At 32.3% G+C, this 15,654-nt stretch overlaps 1 protein-coding gene across 2 annotated transcripts in view; it reads right to left on the bottom strand.

The window, feature by feature from the left end:
- Positions 1-3,493: 3,493 nt before the first annotated feature.
- SEC24A (SEC24 homolog A, COPII coat complex component) overlaps positions 3,494-15,654 on the bottom strand; it is a 62,291-nt gene continuing 50,130 nt past the window's right edge. For both annotated transcript variants that reach the window (XM_032476771.1, XM_032476772.1), the window contains 7 exons: positions 15,062-15,172; positions 12,844-13,019; positions 10,650-10,787; positions 8,615-8,719; positions 8,212-8,304; positions 6,749-6,852; positions 3,494-6,463 (listed from right to left, as the gene is read on the bottom strand). In XM_032476771.1, the coding sequence (XP_032332662.1) occupies positions 6,349-6,463; positions 6,749-6,852; positions 8,212-8,304; positions 8,615-8,719; positions 10,650-10,787; positions 12,844-13,019; positions 15,062-15,172 (842 nt within the window). In that variant the 3' untranslated portion in view covers positions 3,494-6,348. The remainder of the gene's footprint in view (positions 6,464-6,748; positions 6,853-8,211; positions 8,305-8,614; positions 8,720-10,649; positions 10,788-12,843; positions 13,020-15,061; positions 15,173-15,654) is intronic.

Genomic DNA, 15,654 nt, shown 5'->3' with positions numbered 1-15,654 from the left:
TTTTCAGTGAGTTTTATGTATAATTTTTATTTGATCCTAGCATTGTGCAGGTAGACTATTATTAATACTTTATTGATAAACTAGCTACAAAGATGAACAGATTGAATTATAAGTAATAAAACTAGAATTCAGTTTTTGGGGTTAAATTTAGGTAGTAAGTTCATGCTTACTCCTCTCTACTACACATAGCAATAACAATAACAGTTAAAATATAAAGGGAGGAAAAGAAACAGCTGGTCTCAAAAACAAGAGAAACATTTCAGCAGATACATGGAGCTAGTCAGGTACCTGTTGTGCTGCAGATCCAGAAGCAGGCAATGGTAGCACATTGTGTGTGTAAGAGGAACTGAAAGTGCTCCTCATGAGACAAAGGGATGAACAGGACAAACTCACTGCTTGAGGTCTGCCATCCCTCCAGAAATATTCAAAAATATCATTTGTTGTTGATACACACAGCCTTGGACTTTTTTAGCTTAATAAATAGAGAGGCAGAAGAGAGGACAAGATTTCCCACTGTTGGTGACTAGAATGGTGATATCCCCAAATTATTGCAGGACAAGAGCCCTAAAACACCACCATGAGTCCTAGTTTGAGGCAGATGCAACTAAAACACCCATAGACAGGGAGGGGGAAAGCTCGGACAGAGAGAGATGAGCTAAAATGAAAATAACAAACCTCTCAATCAGATGAGACTAGAAACCCAAATTCTAACAAACATGAAGAAATACAACATTTAAATTCTACCAGATGAATTAAAAATTGGAATTGGAATTCACTCCAGAATTTTATAGGACAGTATTAATAAATTATTGACCAAAATAGGCAGAAATTAAAAAGAGTTAGTAATGCAAATATAAAATTCAATAAATGAGATTAACTCAAATATGGACATAGTTACAAGAGTAATTAGTGAAAACATACATCTAAAAGGAAATCTGAGGGTAAAAAACAATAGAGGGGTGGTGTTGGGAAACCTGGACAGCTGCGTGTAAATCAATGTAGAACACTCCTTCACACCATATACAAAAATAAACTCAAAATGGCTTAAAGACTTAAACATAAGACAGGTCACCATAAATCTAGAAGAGAACATAAATCTCCTAGAAGAGAACATAAGCAAAACATTCTGACTTAAATTGTAGCAATGTTTTCCTTGGGCAGTCTACCCAGGCATTAGACATAAAAGCAAAAATAAACAAATGAGGCCTAATTAAACTTGTAAGTTTTTGCAGAGCAAAGGAAACCATAAATGAAATGAAAAGACAACCTATGGATTGGGAAAAAATATTTGCAAACAGTGCGACTGACAAGGGCTTAACTTCCAGAATATACAAACAGTTCATACAAATCAATAACAAAAAAATAAACAATCCAATCAAAACATGGGCAGAAGACTTAGACATGTCTCCAATGAAGACATACAAATGGCCAGTAGACACATAAAAAGATGCTCAATACCGTTAATTATCAGAAAAATGTGAATCAAAACTGCAATAAGGTATCACCTCACACCAGTCAGAATGGCCATCGTCAAAAAGTCCACAAACGGTAAATGCTGGAGGGTGTGGAGAAAAGGTAACCCTGTTACACTGTTGGTGGGAATGTAGTTTGGTGAGCCATTACAGAAAACAGTATGAGATTCCTTAAAAAACTAAAAATAGTTACTATATGATCCAGGGATCCCGTTCCTATGCATTTATCTGGCAGAAACTCTAATTCAGAAAGATACATGCACCCCAATGTTCATAGCAGCACTTGTAGGCCTCCGCCTAAAGGCTCTAGAGAATAAGCCATGGGCTGAACTGATAAACAAGCCATGAGAAATGTCACGTAGCTGGCTGGAAAAGAGATGGCCTATTTAATGTATCCAGTATGGACCGCTGGATAGCCAATGATGGGTAAGATCCTCAGAGGAGGACAACCTAAGACAGGCACAGCCGGCTGGATAAGAGATGGCCTACTTAATGAAGTTTTGTGACAAACTTTAAAACAATCTGTCCTTGATCATGTAACATCCTGTGCTTACTGCAGGAGCCTGGGAACCTAAATAGATTGAGATTATTAACATTGTTATAACTTAGATGGTATGTGAGGCATCATGCATGTCCTATATAAACCCTTTTACAAGAATCAATAAACAGAGAACTGCTTCGCTTCTCTCCGCATGGTGTTCCTGTGTACATGATATTGCGCCACCCACAGCACTCTTTACAATAGCCAAGACACGGAAGCAACCTAAGTGTCCACTGACAGATGATTGGATAAAGAAGACATGGTGTGGTATATATGTGTGTGTGTGTGTGTGTGTGTGTGTGTGTATGTGTATGTTTTATATATACACATATGAATTCATATATATATATATATATATATATATATATATATATATATATATGAATACTACCTAGCCGTAAAAAGAATGAAGTAATGCCATTTGCAGCAACACGGATGGACCTACAGATTAGCATTCCAAGTAAGTCGGACAAAGAAAGACAAATATCATATGATATCACTTATATGTGGAGTCTAAAAAAATGAAACAAATAAACTTACTTACAAAACAAAAAAAGACTCACAGACATAGAAAACAAACTTATGGTTACCAAAGGGGAAATGTGGGGAGAGGGCTAAATTAGGAGTTTGGGACTAGAAGATACAAACTATTATATATAAAATAGATAAACAAGGACCTACTGTATAGCACAGGGAATTACACTCAATATCTTATAATAACCTATCATGAAAAAGAATATATATATGTATATGTATATGTGTGTGTGTGTATATATATATATGTATGGAATCTCTATGCTGTACACCAGAAACTAACACATTGTAAATCAACTATACTTCGATAAAAATACATATATAAAGAATAGAGGGAATGACAGAGAAGCAAATATTTTTAAAGAAAATTGCTTTATATGTCAATTATACCTACATTTTAAAAATAAATAAAAATTTAAAAAGTAACAATTTTCCAGAATTGAAGATAGACAAGGATCTTTGGATTAAAGCGCACTCTGAAAAACAAGCAGGATAAACAATAGACTCAGAGTAGTAAGGCTATTAAAATTATAGACTGTAAAGGATAAAAGAAAAATCTTAAAAGCTAATAGATCAGCTTCAAATGAACAATTAGACTGACGGTAGATACAAAAGGGTCCAGAAGACAATGCTGTAGTATCTTAAACACACTTAAACAAGAATAAAAAAATAAAGATGTAAAAACCCATTTGATCTAGAATTTTAAACTTAGCTATTCTTAAAGAGTGAACATCAAGAATTCAGATTATTGACACAACATTGTAAACTGGGGCTACACTTCAATAAAAAAGAGAAAAAAAGTATTAGGGTTATGATCTCCCAGATACCAACTTAGATTTAATGCACCTTCATCGATAGTTTTCCATTGACTTAACAGGTTGCACAACATAGCAGTACTCAGTGACCACCTAGTTATTCATATCAATTTAAATAATCACAACACGTAAGCTCTTTCAATTAACTTTATTGAATAGCCAAAGTGATAAGTTAGCACAATTCAAATGATTATTTGCATGGGTTACAAATGACTTTTTTTTTTTTACAGGAATAAAACACTGAAAATTACAAACTGTAAAAAGGAAGACAAATCTTGTCTCTAATGTTTCAGAGAGGCAAGATTTCACACAGCACATTGAAGATCAATACATACTTGAATCTGAAAACAACTTAATGTTACAATATTATACACTACTTTACAAAATTAAAATTTCTATATAAGGATTATATTTGTAATAGTTAACAAAATCTTGAAATCACATTTGGTGGTCCCCTAGATAATAGCTGTTATGCATCTTTGATTAGAAGAAATAAATCTTTTATTCTAATTATTGTAAAACAGTCTATTAGACTCAATACATTACATTAAATTAAAACAATGAGATATATGCAAACTAAAATAAATGGTACAGCTTGAGTGAATATTAATGTGTCAGACTTACAGAAATGTTATTTTAAAAATCCTAGAAATTAGAAAAATAGAGTACTTTTAATGATAGAACTGCCATGCTCAGATTTAAATATCAAGATTGCCCTTGTCAGTTACTTTAGAAGTTGTAGATCTGTATAAAATTCAAGGATCTTTCATAATTTACAACTACAATAAAAAAAATGGCATAGTGTAAATATTAGTTGCTTTACATTAAAAAGTAATACAAGATGAGATAGCAGGTAGTGCCCTACTGAAAAAAAAAACAGAACAAGAAAGAAAAAAAACCTAAACTAAAAAACACATTCCATATTGCAAAAAATAATTGCTTAATATCAGTATCGCCAAAAGGTTCATTCATTCCCTCACTACTGGGAGGACAAATATTGTAAATTGTTACTAAAGTTATTTTTTTTATGACCTGGCTATTATAAAATTATTCTGGATTGCACATGTTATGTAATATCTAAAATAATTTTTTAAAGTAAATTTGTGAAACAGACTAACAAAGCATGTTGTAATAACAAGAGTCATACCCACTTAGGGATGAAGTGAGGCACGAGGAAGATTATTGTCCCTAAAAATCACAAACTTTTCCATCTGGAAGATTCTTTACTACTATTAAAAAAGGACCTACAATATCAACATTTAAAATTCACATTATGAACAGAATTTTAATTACTTTAAGAAACATCAGTGCATAATAATGACTCTCAGTTCTTTAGAAGAGGGGAAAATATAAATGTACTCTGATTAGCTACAATTTGAAAATTGCTTCCTAATAAATGAAGCAGCTTTCAAGAAAATTTCCAGTTCAATATACCACTTGCATACTGCAAATAAACCTTAACACAGCTTAAGGGACATAATATTTTTGTAGAACACAATTATTCTGATCTGGCTGGCAAGCAGTAGTGTATACTCTGGAAGGACCTGTTTTTTCCCTATCCCAAAACAATTCAGTTAAAGTCAGCTCATATTGATGTAAACCTGAAAGTTACTATTTCATTGGTGATCATATGAGATCAAGATTGTAAACACATTTTTCTAACCCATTAAAACAAAGAAAAAAAGTCTTTTTATCAAGTATTAATCATGAACAACTTTTAAGAAGTTCATACAAGACAAGATGAATCTGTGGAAACTGGGCCAAACTCTTTTAAAGGTATTCTATCACAGCACTTCATATTTATACTGATGTATAATTTACCTATTTGTAAACAAAATTCACTTAACAGTTCTGACTATAATGTTTTTCTGGCTGAATCAAAAAAGCAGTCTCTTGAGCATGTTCAGAAATCAAGTTTCTTTCATAACTTCCATATACTGGATTTGTGTAATCTTAATAATCACTACACCAAACAGCAGCATTCATGCTTTAATAAGTTTTAATATCCAAGAATAAATATCTTATGACCAGCTTCTAATTAAACTCCTTAGAAAAATGTTATTAATGCATTTGAGACAGCACTTAAGAAACCTTTAATTTCTTTCATTCATCTTCATTTCACCAATATAATGCTTTTATTATACATCACAGAGCAGAAACATACCAAATAAAACCCACTTAAAGGATCCAGATAATTAAAGTTTCTCTTTTCCCTATTATTGTTGCCAGTTCCACCATATTTATGAAGACAGCTCAGATTCTTTTCACTACTGAATAAGATAATGTCCAACCAAGTCTTCTGCAGTCAAATCAGAAAACCACTTACAGTTTTCACTTCAAATCAGTGACTTTGTTCTTCAAGTATAGAAAATACTGATTTTAAAGCTTGACTGTATTACTTCATATTCTTCTCAAGTGAGACTAGAGTTAGTTTACTCTAGCTTTAGTTAACATGATGATCCTTTTTCTTCCTTAAAAAACAGCTGTGGGGAATGGATTCTAGTTTTTCTACATACTATTTACTTCTGAATTTTATTTATTTTAAAAAGATCATTATCAATGGATTTGTAACTTCCCTGGAACACTCAGTCTTGTGAGGTTTTAAATGTAGCAGCCAAAAATTCAGAAAAAAATGAGAAATATACATTTGGAACACAGAAGTCTTTATTTTACAAAATGTACTTTGCCTCTGCAGTATTGTCTTATTTCACTCCATAACAACTGAAACATAATTGGCAGCAAAGGAAAAAAGTATCCTATCATTTACAGATATATTTTGATTTGAAAAATACAGTATTTCAGACTTGCATGTTTGATTCTCTGCTATGGTCCTTTATTTGCTATAGTTTGTTGAAATCACAGTGAGAACATATAATCATCACATTAGTCCACAAACTTAATAGAAAAGAAAGTATTACATATTCTCAGGTGTTCTGCATTATCATGACTTTCCTTAGAAATAATTAAGCCAAATATCTTCATTTGTTCATTTATTCACTTGCTGTTGTATATGCAAGAGGAATTCATAATATGATAATGCAGATTCAGTTCTGTCTTCTACCATATATTGAAGGAAATTTGCTTTCATTGGACTCTCATCCCTTATGAATAAAAAACAAAAATATTTATATACATTAGATAAAATGTAATAGTAAAATAAACAGTGGATTTGTCACAAGGCTTTTGACATACATTTTACTAACACTGGAAATAAAGCATAATTTGGTACTATTTATTAGTACTATTTATTGGGAAATTTTTTTTTCTTCAGTATTCTTCTAAAAGGTTTACTTAAGTAATAGATCACACATATCTGTGACTCAAAACAGGTCCTTGCAAGGCCAAATAAATTGTTTCACTATGAGCAAATGAAAATGTCAACTTACCTTATTACATAAAGCACTGGGTAAAATGGTCTCTGTTCTCTAAGCCAAGAGATGAAAGCTATTGTTCTGGCAGATTCTGGTGTATCAAGTTCTGGAAGGTCTGTCTATTAAACAAAAACCAGCAATATCCAACTTACTTTAACAATATAGCTAATGTCTCACCTACAGTGTTTTCAAACTTCACCATGTATATCAAACACTGAACTGCAAATATTGACTTAGGAGATCTGGAGAGGAGCCTGAGATTCTGCATACCACAATTTTCTAGTAAGGGGTAGGGAAACTTCTTAAACAGATAGACTGTAAATACTTTAGGCTTGCAGATCATTTGTTCTCTGTTGCAACTTCTCAGCTCCGCCAGTGTTCCCCGAAAGTAGCCATAGACTATATATATATATAAGTAAATGGGCTTTGTTCCAATAAAACTTTATTTACAAAAACACGTAGCAGGCCCCCTTGGGCATAGTTTGCCAAGCCCTAATCTAGAAGAACTTCCTACCTGTCACCTTCATTTTATTATGACATCTAGAATTAACTGATCCATTCAGGTAGTTGTACAAATATAACAATTTCTTATCTCATTACTTAAAATGCTTAATCATCCAGACCAGCCATTTCACTCAAAGACTGAAAGCTAGTGCTTATTCTAGATATAATCCTGACATATATGTCTTTTAAATATATAAATCCCCTAATGACTTCTAAAATGGAATTAAACCCATAAGTATGAAAAGGCACTGACATAAAACATATTCCAAAGTTGGTAAAAAACTGATAGTTGAAACTGAAAAACATGACACTGAATAAGACCACGTTGTACTTAATTCTAACTTTAAAATTCACAACCAGCCAAATGCTATACAGTTTACTACATACTTTCTCATGTGTTGTTTCAAATACTCCTCCACAAGCAATAACAGTCTTATTTTGCAAATGAGGTTGTTAGTGACTTGTCCAAGGTCACAGAGCTAATGACAGAGAATCCATTACTACATTTCCAATAATCAACATAAATCCAAATGACACTGGTCACAAGTCATTTATCTGTGTGGCAGTTAGTTAGTTCTTACTCCAAAACAGCAGTTAAAAGAACCGTGCCAAAGAACAATGAAATTATTTGCCAACAACACAAAACGCAAAAACAAAAGAGTTCTAATGCTAATGCCAATAGCAGCGAACTATTTCTTTTGGCCATTAACTAAATTCATTACTTTTTCCCTAAAATAGTATATTGTCATAGGCACATAAGAACAATAAAGTCAAAGATGCAAAATAATCTAAAGAATGCCTTTAAAATATAAAACAAATATTTTCAATAGGAAGAGAAACAATTTGTGGGAACATTTTCTTTTTTGGGAAAACTTTTAATATTACACTATGATTTCAAAATAGGATGTTCATGTTTTGCCACATTTGAAATACCTTTTAAGTCTATTACAATCACTATAATAACATAGTCTTACCATAGTCTGTGGAATTAATGCATAGTTTTGAACTCCTAGAACTTGGCTGAGAAAATTCTGTCCACAATTTTTTCCAACCCAAAGCATTAGTACCTGGGGACAGGAAGAAAATTATTTTGAGATGTAGCTGAACAGTGAGCTGTTGACTCACCTTTAACCACTATGTTTTAAAAGATCAAAATAATGAGTAAGTTTAGTGAGACTGTACAGCCTTCAACTGAACTAATGATAACTACTATTTATCACGAGACATTTTATGTATGGCATGAAAGGAGACTATGGAGGGAGAAGGTGGCCAATACAAAAGTATATAGATTAAATACATTAAGGAAGAGAGAAAGTAAGAGGAATGGAGGTACAGTAGTATGCAGATAGAAGAATCCAGCTCAGTCAGACTACTCACAGAGCCTGCATCCATGAGGAAAGCTCCATCCCTGCTCAGCTTCTCCACTGAAAGCTGAAGAATAGGCGGCTGAGGTATAGTGCGATCATTGATGTTGATTGCTCCCTAAAGAATTAAACAAAAGATTAAAGTTTTAGATACAGGGAGCCACAATTAAACAAACAAACAAATTTTTATGAGTGTTATGTCTGAGACTTTATAAGTTATTTAGGTAAATCAGAGTTACTCATATTGAAATATAAAGAATAGGAAGAATTATTTATCACTTATCTAAACAAAACCACTATGATTCCCAATAAAGCCAAATTAACTTCTGATCTTAACTATTATTTTAAAAACTAATACAATAAATGCAATCAATATCCATGTTTCCTGAACAAATGACATTAGTGAGATCCAAATAAAGTATGGAATTTAGTCAGTAAGAATAGATGACTACGTGGCTCAGATCATGTACACATCCTGAGGGAAGAATAAAAGCCTAATGCAAATGAGTTTTTAATAGTTCTCTCCAATTTAACATTTATTTATTAAGGTCAGAAATAGAAGTTCTCATTTATAATTGACTATTATACTGCTATCTTTTTTTTCATACTGCTATGTTAAAACACAGACACAAACACATACCTTTAAATATTCATAACCAGTTTTAACCAAAAATTTATTAAAGTACTTAAACTAGGTACTTAATTAAACCTTATCTAAGGGAGAAAGTAAATAAAATACTGACCTACCAAAGGGTATTCCCTTGTGATGAGGCTTTAGCTCCACCAGGGACTATTAATCACAATACTTTAAATCTTCTGACCTTAGGGTATGTAGGGAGCAAGAGAGACCATAACCTAATTATAGCCAATCAGAAATTAATGTGAACTAAGAAAAGAGATCCTTGTCTCTCTCTGCTGGTAAAGACAGGACGTTATCAGTGGCTGTGTTTCCTAGTCTTGTAGAAAAGGCTGATCTGAAACAATGAGGCAATGCAAAGACAGTCTTTGAATCTGAGCTAGACCTGAATTTAGTTCTACCCTAAACTTTTCCTCTGCTTTGTTTTGGAGTATCACATCAGTCCCCTTCCTTTCCTAAGCTTATCTGCTAACAAGAGAGTCCTGATAAATACACGACTGATAATCATAATAGTGCTTATCTTTGGAAGTATATATTATAAGTGAATTGAATGTATATATTATATATTATTTTCTTCTTCTTTCTGGTGGTTTCCATATAATAGACATACAATATATTGCATTTTTATTTTTATGTTAATTTGCCATTTTTTAATGTGAGAAAAAGGTAGGCCCAGTTAGCTGAACCTGTCAAACACAGTATTAATCTTGTGTTATTATTTTTATAATACAAACTAATAATTCCATCAACAGTTTTCACTTGCTAAAAAGTTACCTCAAATTTCATAGGTAACTTCTAATTTATACACGCAAGATAAATATTTATCTTATTTAAGATATCTTAAAATCTTTTAACTTTGAAAGGTTTTCAACCAAAATATTGTTAAAATAAATTTTAATGTAATATTTATATATCCTATTTTGGTAATACCTTGATCACCATGTTAGAAAGAAAGATTATGATTTAACATTTTCATGCTTGTGACTTTAACTCAGGTAAGTTTCCAATCAAGGGAAAATAATGTTACAACTTAAATATTTTTTCTTTAACTCAAGAACACCATTACACTAAACATTGACTGGGGTTGTTTAGATTTAACTTCACTCTGGGATACTCCTTTCAGATCAAGTTGTTTAAATAAATCATAGGTTTGGCCAATTTGACAATCTCTTCATTTACTTAGATCTGCTCTAAAGATTTGTCTGAAATAAACTTAATAAAAGTTTATTACTTTAATAATTTAAATAAAGGCACTACTTTCAGGAGCTCCCCAAAACCAAAATGTCTTTACACAGACTTAGCAAAGGAATAAAATAAAAAGCTTCCCCACATCTTTCTTCATTTCTGCAATGGAGTCAATATAATTAGGATTATAGACCTTCAAGGCCACAAAAAAATGAATCAATCTTACCTCATCTGAGAGGTTGTCAACTCTATACAAACTGGGATGAGTTGTGAGCATAAGGTAAACCAAGGGCTGATTTTTCACTTGACACATAGCAAAAATGCGTTCATCTAGACGTGCATTTGTCCCAGTCTGAAATGATTTCTGTAACAAAAACAAAACAAAACAAAAAAACCAGCAAAAAATGAATTTATCAAATACATATAAAACTCTGCAAATAACAGTTGTTAAAAGAATATCTTCAGACGAATTAACAAAGTTACTATTAAGTATTATTTCAAAAATATATTTTAGTAAGTCACACAACAACTATTAAATTGTGGCTATATCCCCATGTAAAAGTCTTGGCAAATTAATTACCTGGCAAAGTCATTTAATCTCTGGTATCTGTTTCCTAATCGGTGAAATACACCTAACACTCTATCAACCATACAGCAATAGTGACATAAAAATCTAACTAAATAACATCATGTGAAGGAAGAAGTTATACCGCAGATAGCAAAATAAAGACACATTTGAAGGATCAAAAATCTAAGTGTTCTATAAAGACTGGGTGATGATTAATGGTGGTTAACTACTCTTGTGTCTCCCACAGTTACAGAAATTAATGTAATAAAGCTTATAAATCAACCAAGAAAATTAATGATTTGAGGACAGTTATTTAGCAGAATAGAGTTAATAATTAGTGAGTTTCAACTGGTATATTAGCTCCATGAAGAATAATGAAGTTTTGAGGTAAGATTTGAAGCATTCCTACTGATGGAAAGTAATAAAAAGACAAGAGAGGTAACAGCAATAAAACTTGCCTTAATTTAAACAAGTGCACTGACTGTAAGTAAAGAAGATCAGAAAAGGCTCTTAAAGAGTACTATGGAAGGTGACAGAAGTCCCATTTATTTATTCAACCAAAAAATATTTACTGAGTGCCTACTATGTACTAAGAACTGTTCTAGATGCTGGGACAAAGTAGTACAAGAGCAAGATAAAAATCCTTGTCCCCATGGACAAAATTCCTAGTAAGGGAGAAGTAAATAATAAATAAGCAAAATATGTGATATGTCAGTGCTAAATGCTATAGAGAGAAATAATGGAAAGAAGAGAGATAAAGAATGTCAGAGTGAGATAGGATGACACTGTCGTATATTAAATGGAGAAATGAGGGAAGGCAAGCCTCAATGAAAAACAGCACTGAAGGAAAGACGTGAAGAGGGAAGAGCTCAGACTTCTAAATGTTAAAATTTAAGTTTTTATGTAATCTCTATGCATTTACATTATATTCAAAAGTGGAAATACATAATTTGAGTTTAAGAAACTAGAAGCAGATTCAAAAGCCACCCCTATCAAGGTACAGCAGGCTGCCCTTCTCACCTGAAAGACACAACATATACCTGACAGGTCAGTGCTAGCGTTCAGAGAGCATACAAATTGAAAAGAGCAGTCCTAAATTAATTCCAAAATCTAGGATGCTTCCCCAGGTAATTTAACATGAGCTTTTTAATAAAATTTGACAAGGGAAGGTTATCCTAAATCTGTAAGTTTGAACATTATATTCTGAACACTGGAAAAATAAGCCTCCTCTACCAGGCCAGAGTTTCCTTTTTTTCTTTTTTTCAGGAGGCAGGGTTATGGGCAAAGGGCAAGCAGGGGAGACAAATATCAAAATAAAGACTGTATAAATAAATACATGCATGAAGAGCTACTGGGCTAGAGAAGGAAAGACATCTGCCAGAGAGAGAACATTTGAGCTCAAAGACAAGGATAGGAAAATGTAATGCAGATGGTGGAAAGAGGTACACATGTGTGAGAAGGCATTTCTAAGATTAAGAAGTGAAATGTGGCTGAAATACTGTAGGGAGTAGGAAAGAGTCATAAGAAGAGTCTCATATGTGATGGTCAAGCAACAAAATAAAAATTCTTGTTTTGAAAAACTAGAAAACTGATCATCATTTGCATCTTTGATAATGTCAGTGAACACTTAGTGAGCATCTCTTACAAACAAGGTACATATTTAAATTAGTATTTTGTAACTTTTGGGGGGAGGGTTACAAATCCTTTAAGGTAAAATAAGAGTTAAGGTTCCTGTCCTCAGGAAACTTAACTAGCATAAAGTTATATATACAATGTTTAGTGGTTCAAAAGATAAAAATTTTGGCCATTGACATTTTTATTGTGTTAGTTTCTGGCTTTGATTTTTTTTTACCTGTTTAAGGAGAGCCAACACAAACAGTGGAAAAAGCCGTAGAGAAAAAGGAACCATGAGTCCAGGCTGCTGGTTACTTAGGACTGAAGAACGATAAGCTGAAAGAGAGTCTATGACGGCATTCACCAGGGCGTCCCGAGCATCACTCAGACTGGCAGTCACAGATCGGTCAACAGCTAACAGAGGTTGAGGTAGGGACAAAAGAGAAATAAGACAGAAGTTTAGCTACCCCACTGTTAAGGATAGAAGAGATAGGTTTTCTTTTTTTTAATTATACAAATTCTTTCTCCAAGTTATTACATATACAAGGAACAAAACATAGCAGTTAAATGCACACACTTTTTCCATTACAGATACAAGAAAAGTCTCCTCACGCTTTCTGTCTGACTGTGGTAGCCCAGATTGAACGGGGGAATACAGGGAAAAAATTTTTTGCAACTCAGATGTAATTTTGTCAACAGTAAAAGCCTGCTTTACTCCAAAAAATAAAAAATAAAAACAAAAATAAAGGAAAGCAAATACTTTGAAGAATCAAACCAACCTGTGTTGAAATATTACTCTGCTAATTCCTAGCAGTATGAAAATTTGGCAAGTAATTTAAACTTCTTAATCCTCAGTTTCCTTATCTATAAAATGGGAAAACTATACTCCATCAAATCTGAGATGTTATTAATTATAAGCCACCATTTTATTTTATAGATCATTGAAAGAAAAAAACTCTGCTAAAAATACACATGCTTTCTTAACACAGAGAATTTTTATTTTATATTTATTGAAAGAGCTCTTAGAGAGCTATTTCGATGATTTTTATCATGTCATGCCACTCTTTATATGCTTTTCTTCATACTCAAAATTCTTTTTCAATACTAAAAATTGAATGGTTATATAATATATAATGATTTAAATATAATTGTTTTGAAGACTTCTCAAACTATAACTAAATTCACAGTACCAAAAATACACTCAGTGCAGTGATGTTATTAACTGCTGTGACCAAATTTGCACATAGGCAAGAAAGTATGAAGACTATTGTTACCTGATCAGTAGTAACTCTAAGACTTCATCAGTTGACGATATCATGATTTTAAAGATTTTGATAAAATGTGAAAAAAAGTGCATACTGGGATTAACCAAATTTAGTAACAGAGCAATCCTTTGTTGTCAAGCAAGTTATGAAGATTTTTTTAAAAAAATCCATGATATGTAGTTGTTTTTTATAATAGCAATGAAGATAATAATAATCATACTGTTACAAAAAAGTGTTAGTTCAACAAAATATAAAGGCAATGACCCTCAAATTTCTTAGGTCAAGATTTTTAACTTTTAACAACATATGAGACTAAAGTGAGGTTGAAAAAAAAAAGTGATGTTGGATTCTTTCTTTTTTTTTGTCTTTTTTTTTTTTTTTTTTTTGGTGGAGGAGGTAATTAGGTTTATTTATTTTTCAGTGGAAGTACTGGGGGTTGAACCCAGGACCTTGTGCATGCTAGGCATGCACTCTACCTCTGAGCTATGCCCTCCCCACAAGGTTGGATTCTTTACTATGCTCCATTAAAAATTTTCCCAAAAGGGAATTCAAGAAAATAGGTAATTACTCCTATTACAGGCAGATTTGTGTTTGAAGCAAATGGACCCACTGGCAATCATCCCTAAAGGAGAAAGGAGGCAAGGACCAAAATGATGTTAAGCTCTATGTATTTGAAAAAAGGGCTTAAAAAAAATTTCAAGAAGGCAACTTTATATGAGATGGGAGACATTAAGTAAAACATGGTTATTTAAGTCCACAGCAGGCAGATTATGAGGCAGAAAGCAGTTTAGTGGTTGCCTAAGGCCAGTGAGGGAAGAAGGAGTGAGCAGTAACTGTCAATGGGCATGAGGTTCTTTTGGTGGTGACAGACATGTTCAAAAATTAGATTGAAGTGATGGCCACACAAATCTGTAAATATACTCAAAACGATGGAATTGTTTACTTAGATGGGTTAGATTACTATACCACTTATATCTCAATAAAGTGAAATTATCTCAATAAGGCTGTTTAAATTAAAAAAAAAAAGATGAGGTTATCTGAAACAGATTGTTTTATTCAAATAGTTACTTAGCAGATATACACCTGATCTAAAATGTTGAACTCTTAAAGCTAATTATTTAAAGGAAAACAAAACTATTTTACAAATATTATTACTTGCAATACATTTAAATAGGTGATAACAATTCTTACCCATATTGGCCAACAATCCTGAAATTGCTTGGACATCGGCTCCAAGAAAAACTTCATTCAGAGTTGAAACAACTGGCAAACACAAAGTATGAACACGAATTCTTCTTTCACCTTTGGAGAAAACACACAAATGATAGCAAGGGACAACTGTACAAAAAAAAAAGTTTGTATTAAAGTTACTAGGAAAAATCACTTCTTTTCAATTTAGAACCAAACAGGGTTACAAACAGTAAGCAGAGATAGTAGGAAAATTTCAGTGAATAAAGTTTTATTTCTTTTATTTTTTCACTACAAAATTATTTTTCTTCAAGTTATTACTGAAAAGACAATAGAGATCATATTCAAATGATGGTAACATGCTAGCTTTTTAAAAATCTCTTTAGTGAATTTTTGATTACTTTATCTTTTTATAATAAAAAATTTAGGTAAATATATATATACTGTAAGACAACACCACTCCAAGATGTGTTCTACAGTCTGTTTTGATACTTTAAGTCCAAAGAAATTTTATACTTTTCTTTTAAATCACAGAAAAAAAATTTAAAATAAATCAACAAATGGTCATAGTACTTTCTCTTTGGTAATAACCCACA

Source organism: Camelus ferus, chromosome 3, assembly GCF_009834535.1.
Source record: "Camelus ferus isolate YT-003-E chromosome 3, BCGSAC_Cfer_1.0, whole genome shotgun sequence".
Classification (NCBI taxonomy): domain Eukaryota; kingdom Metazoa; phylum Chordata; class Mammalia; order Artiodactyla; family Camelidae; genus Camelus; species Camelus ferus.
The sequence above is the reverse complement of the archived record's forward strand: the minus strand, read 5'-3'. Positions and strand labels throughout refer to the sequence as shown.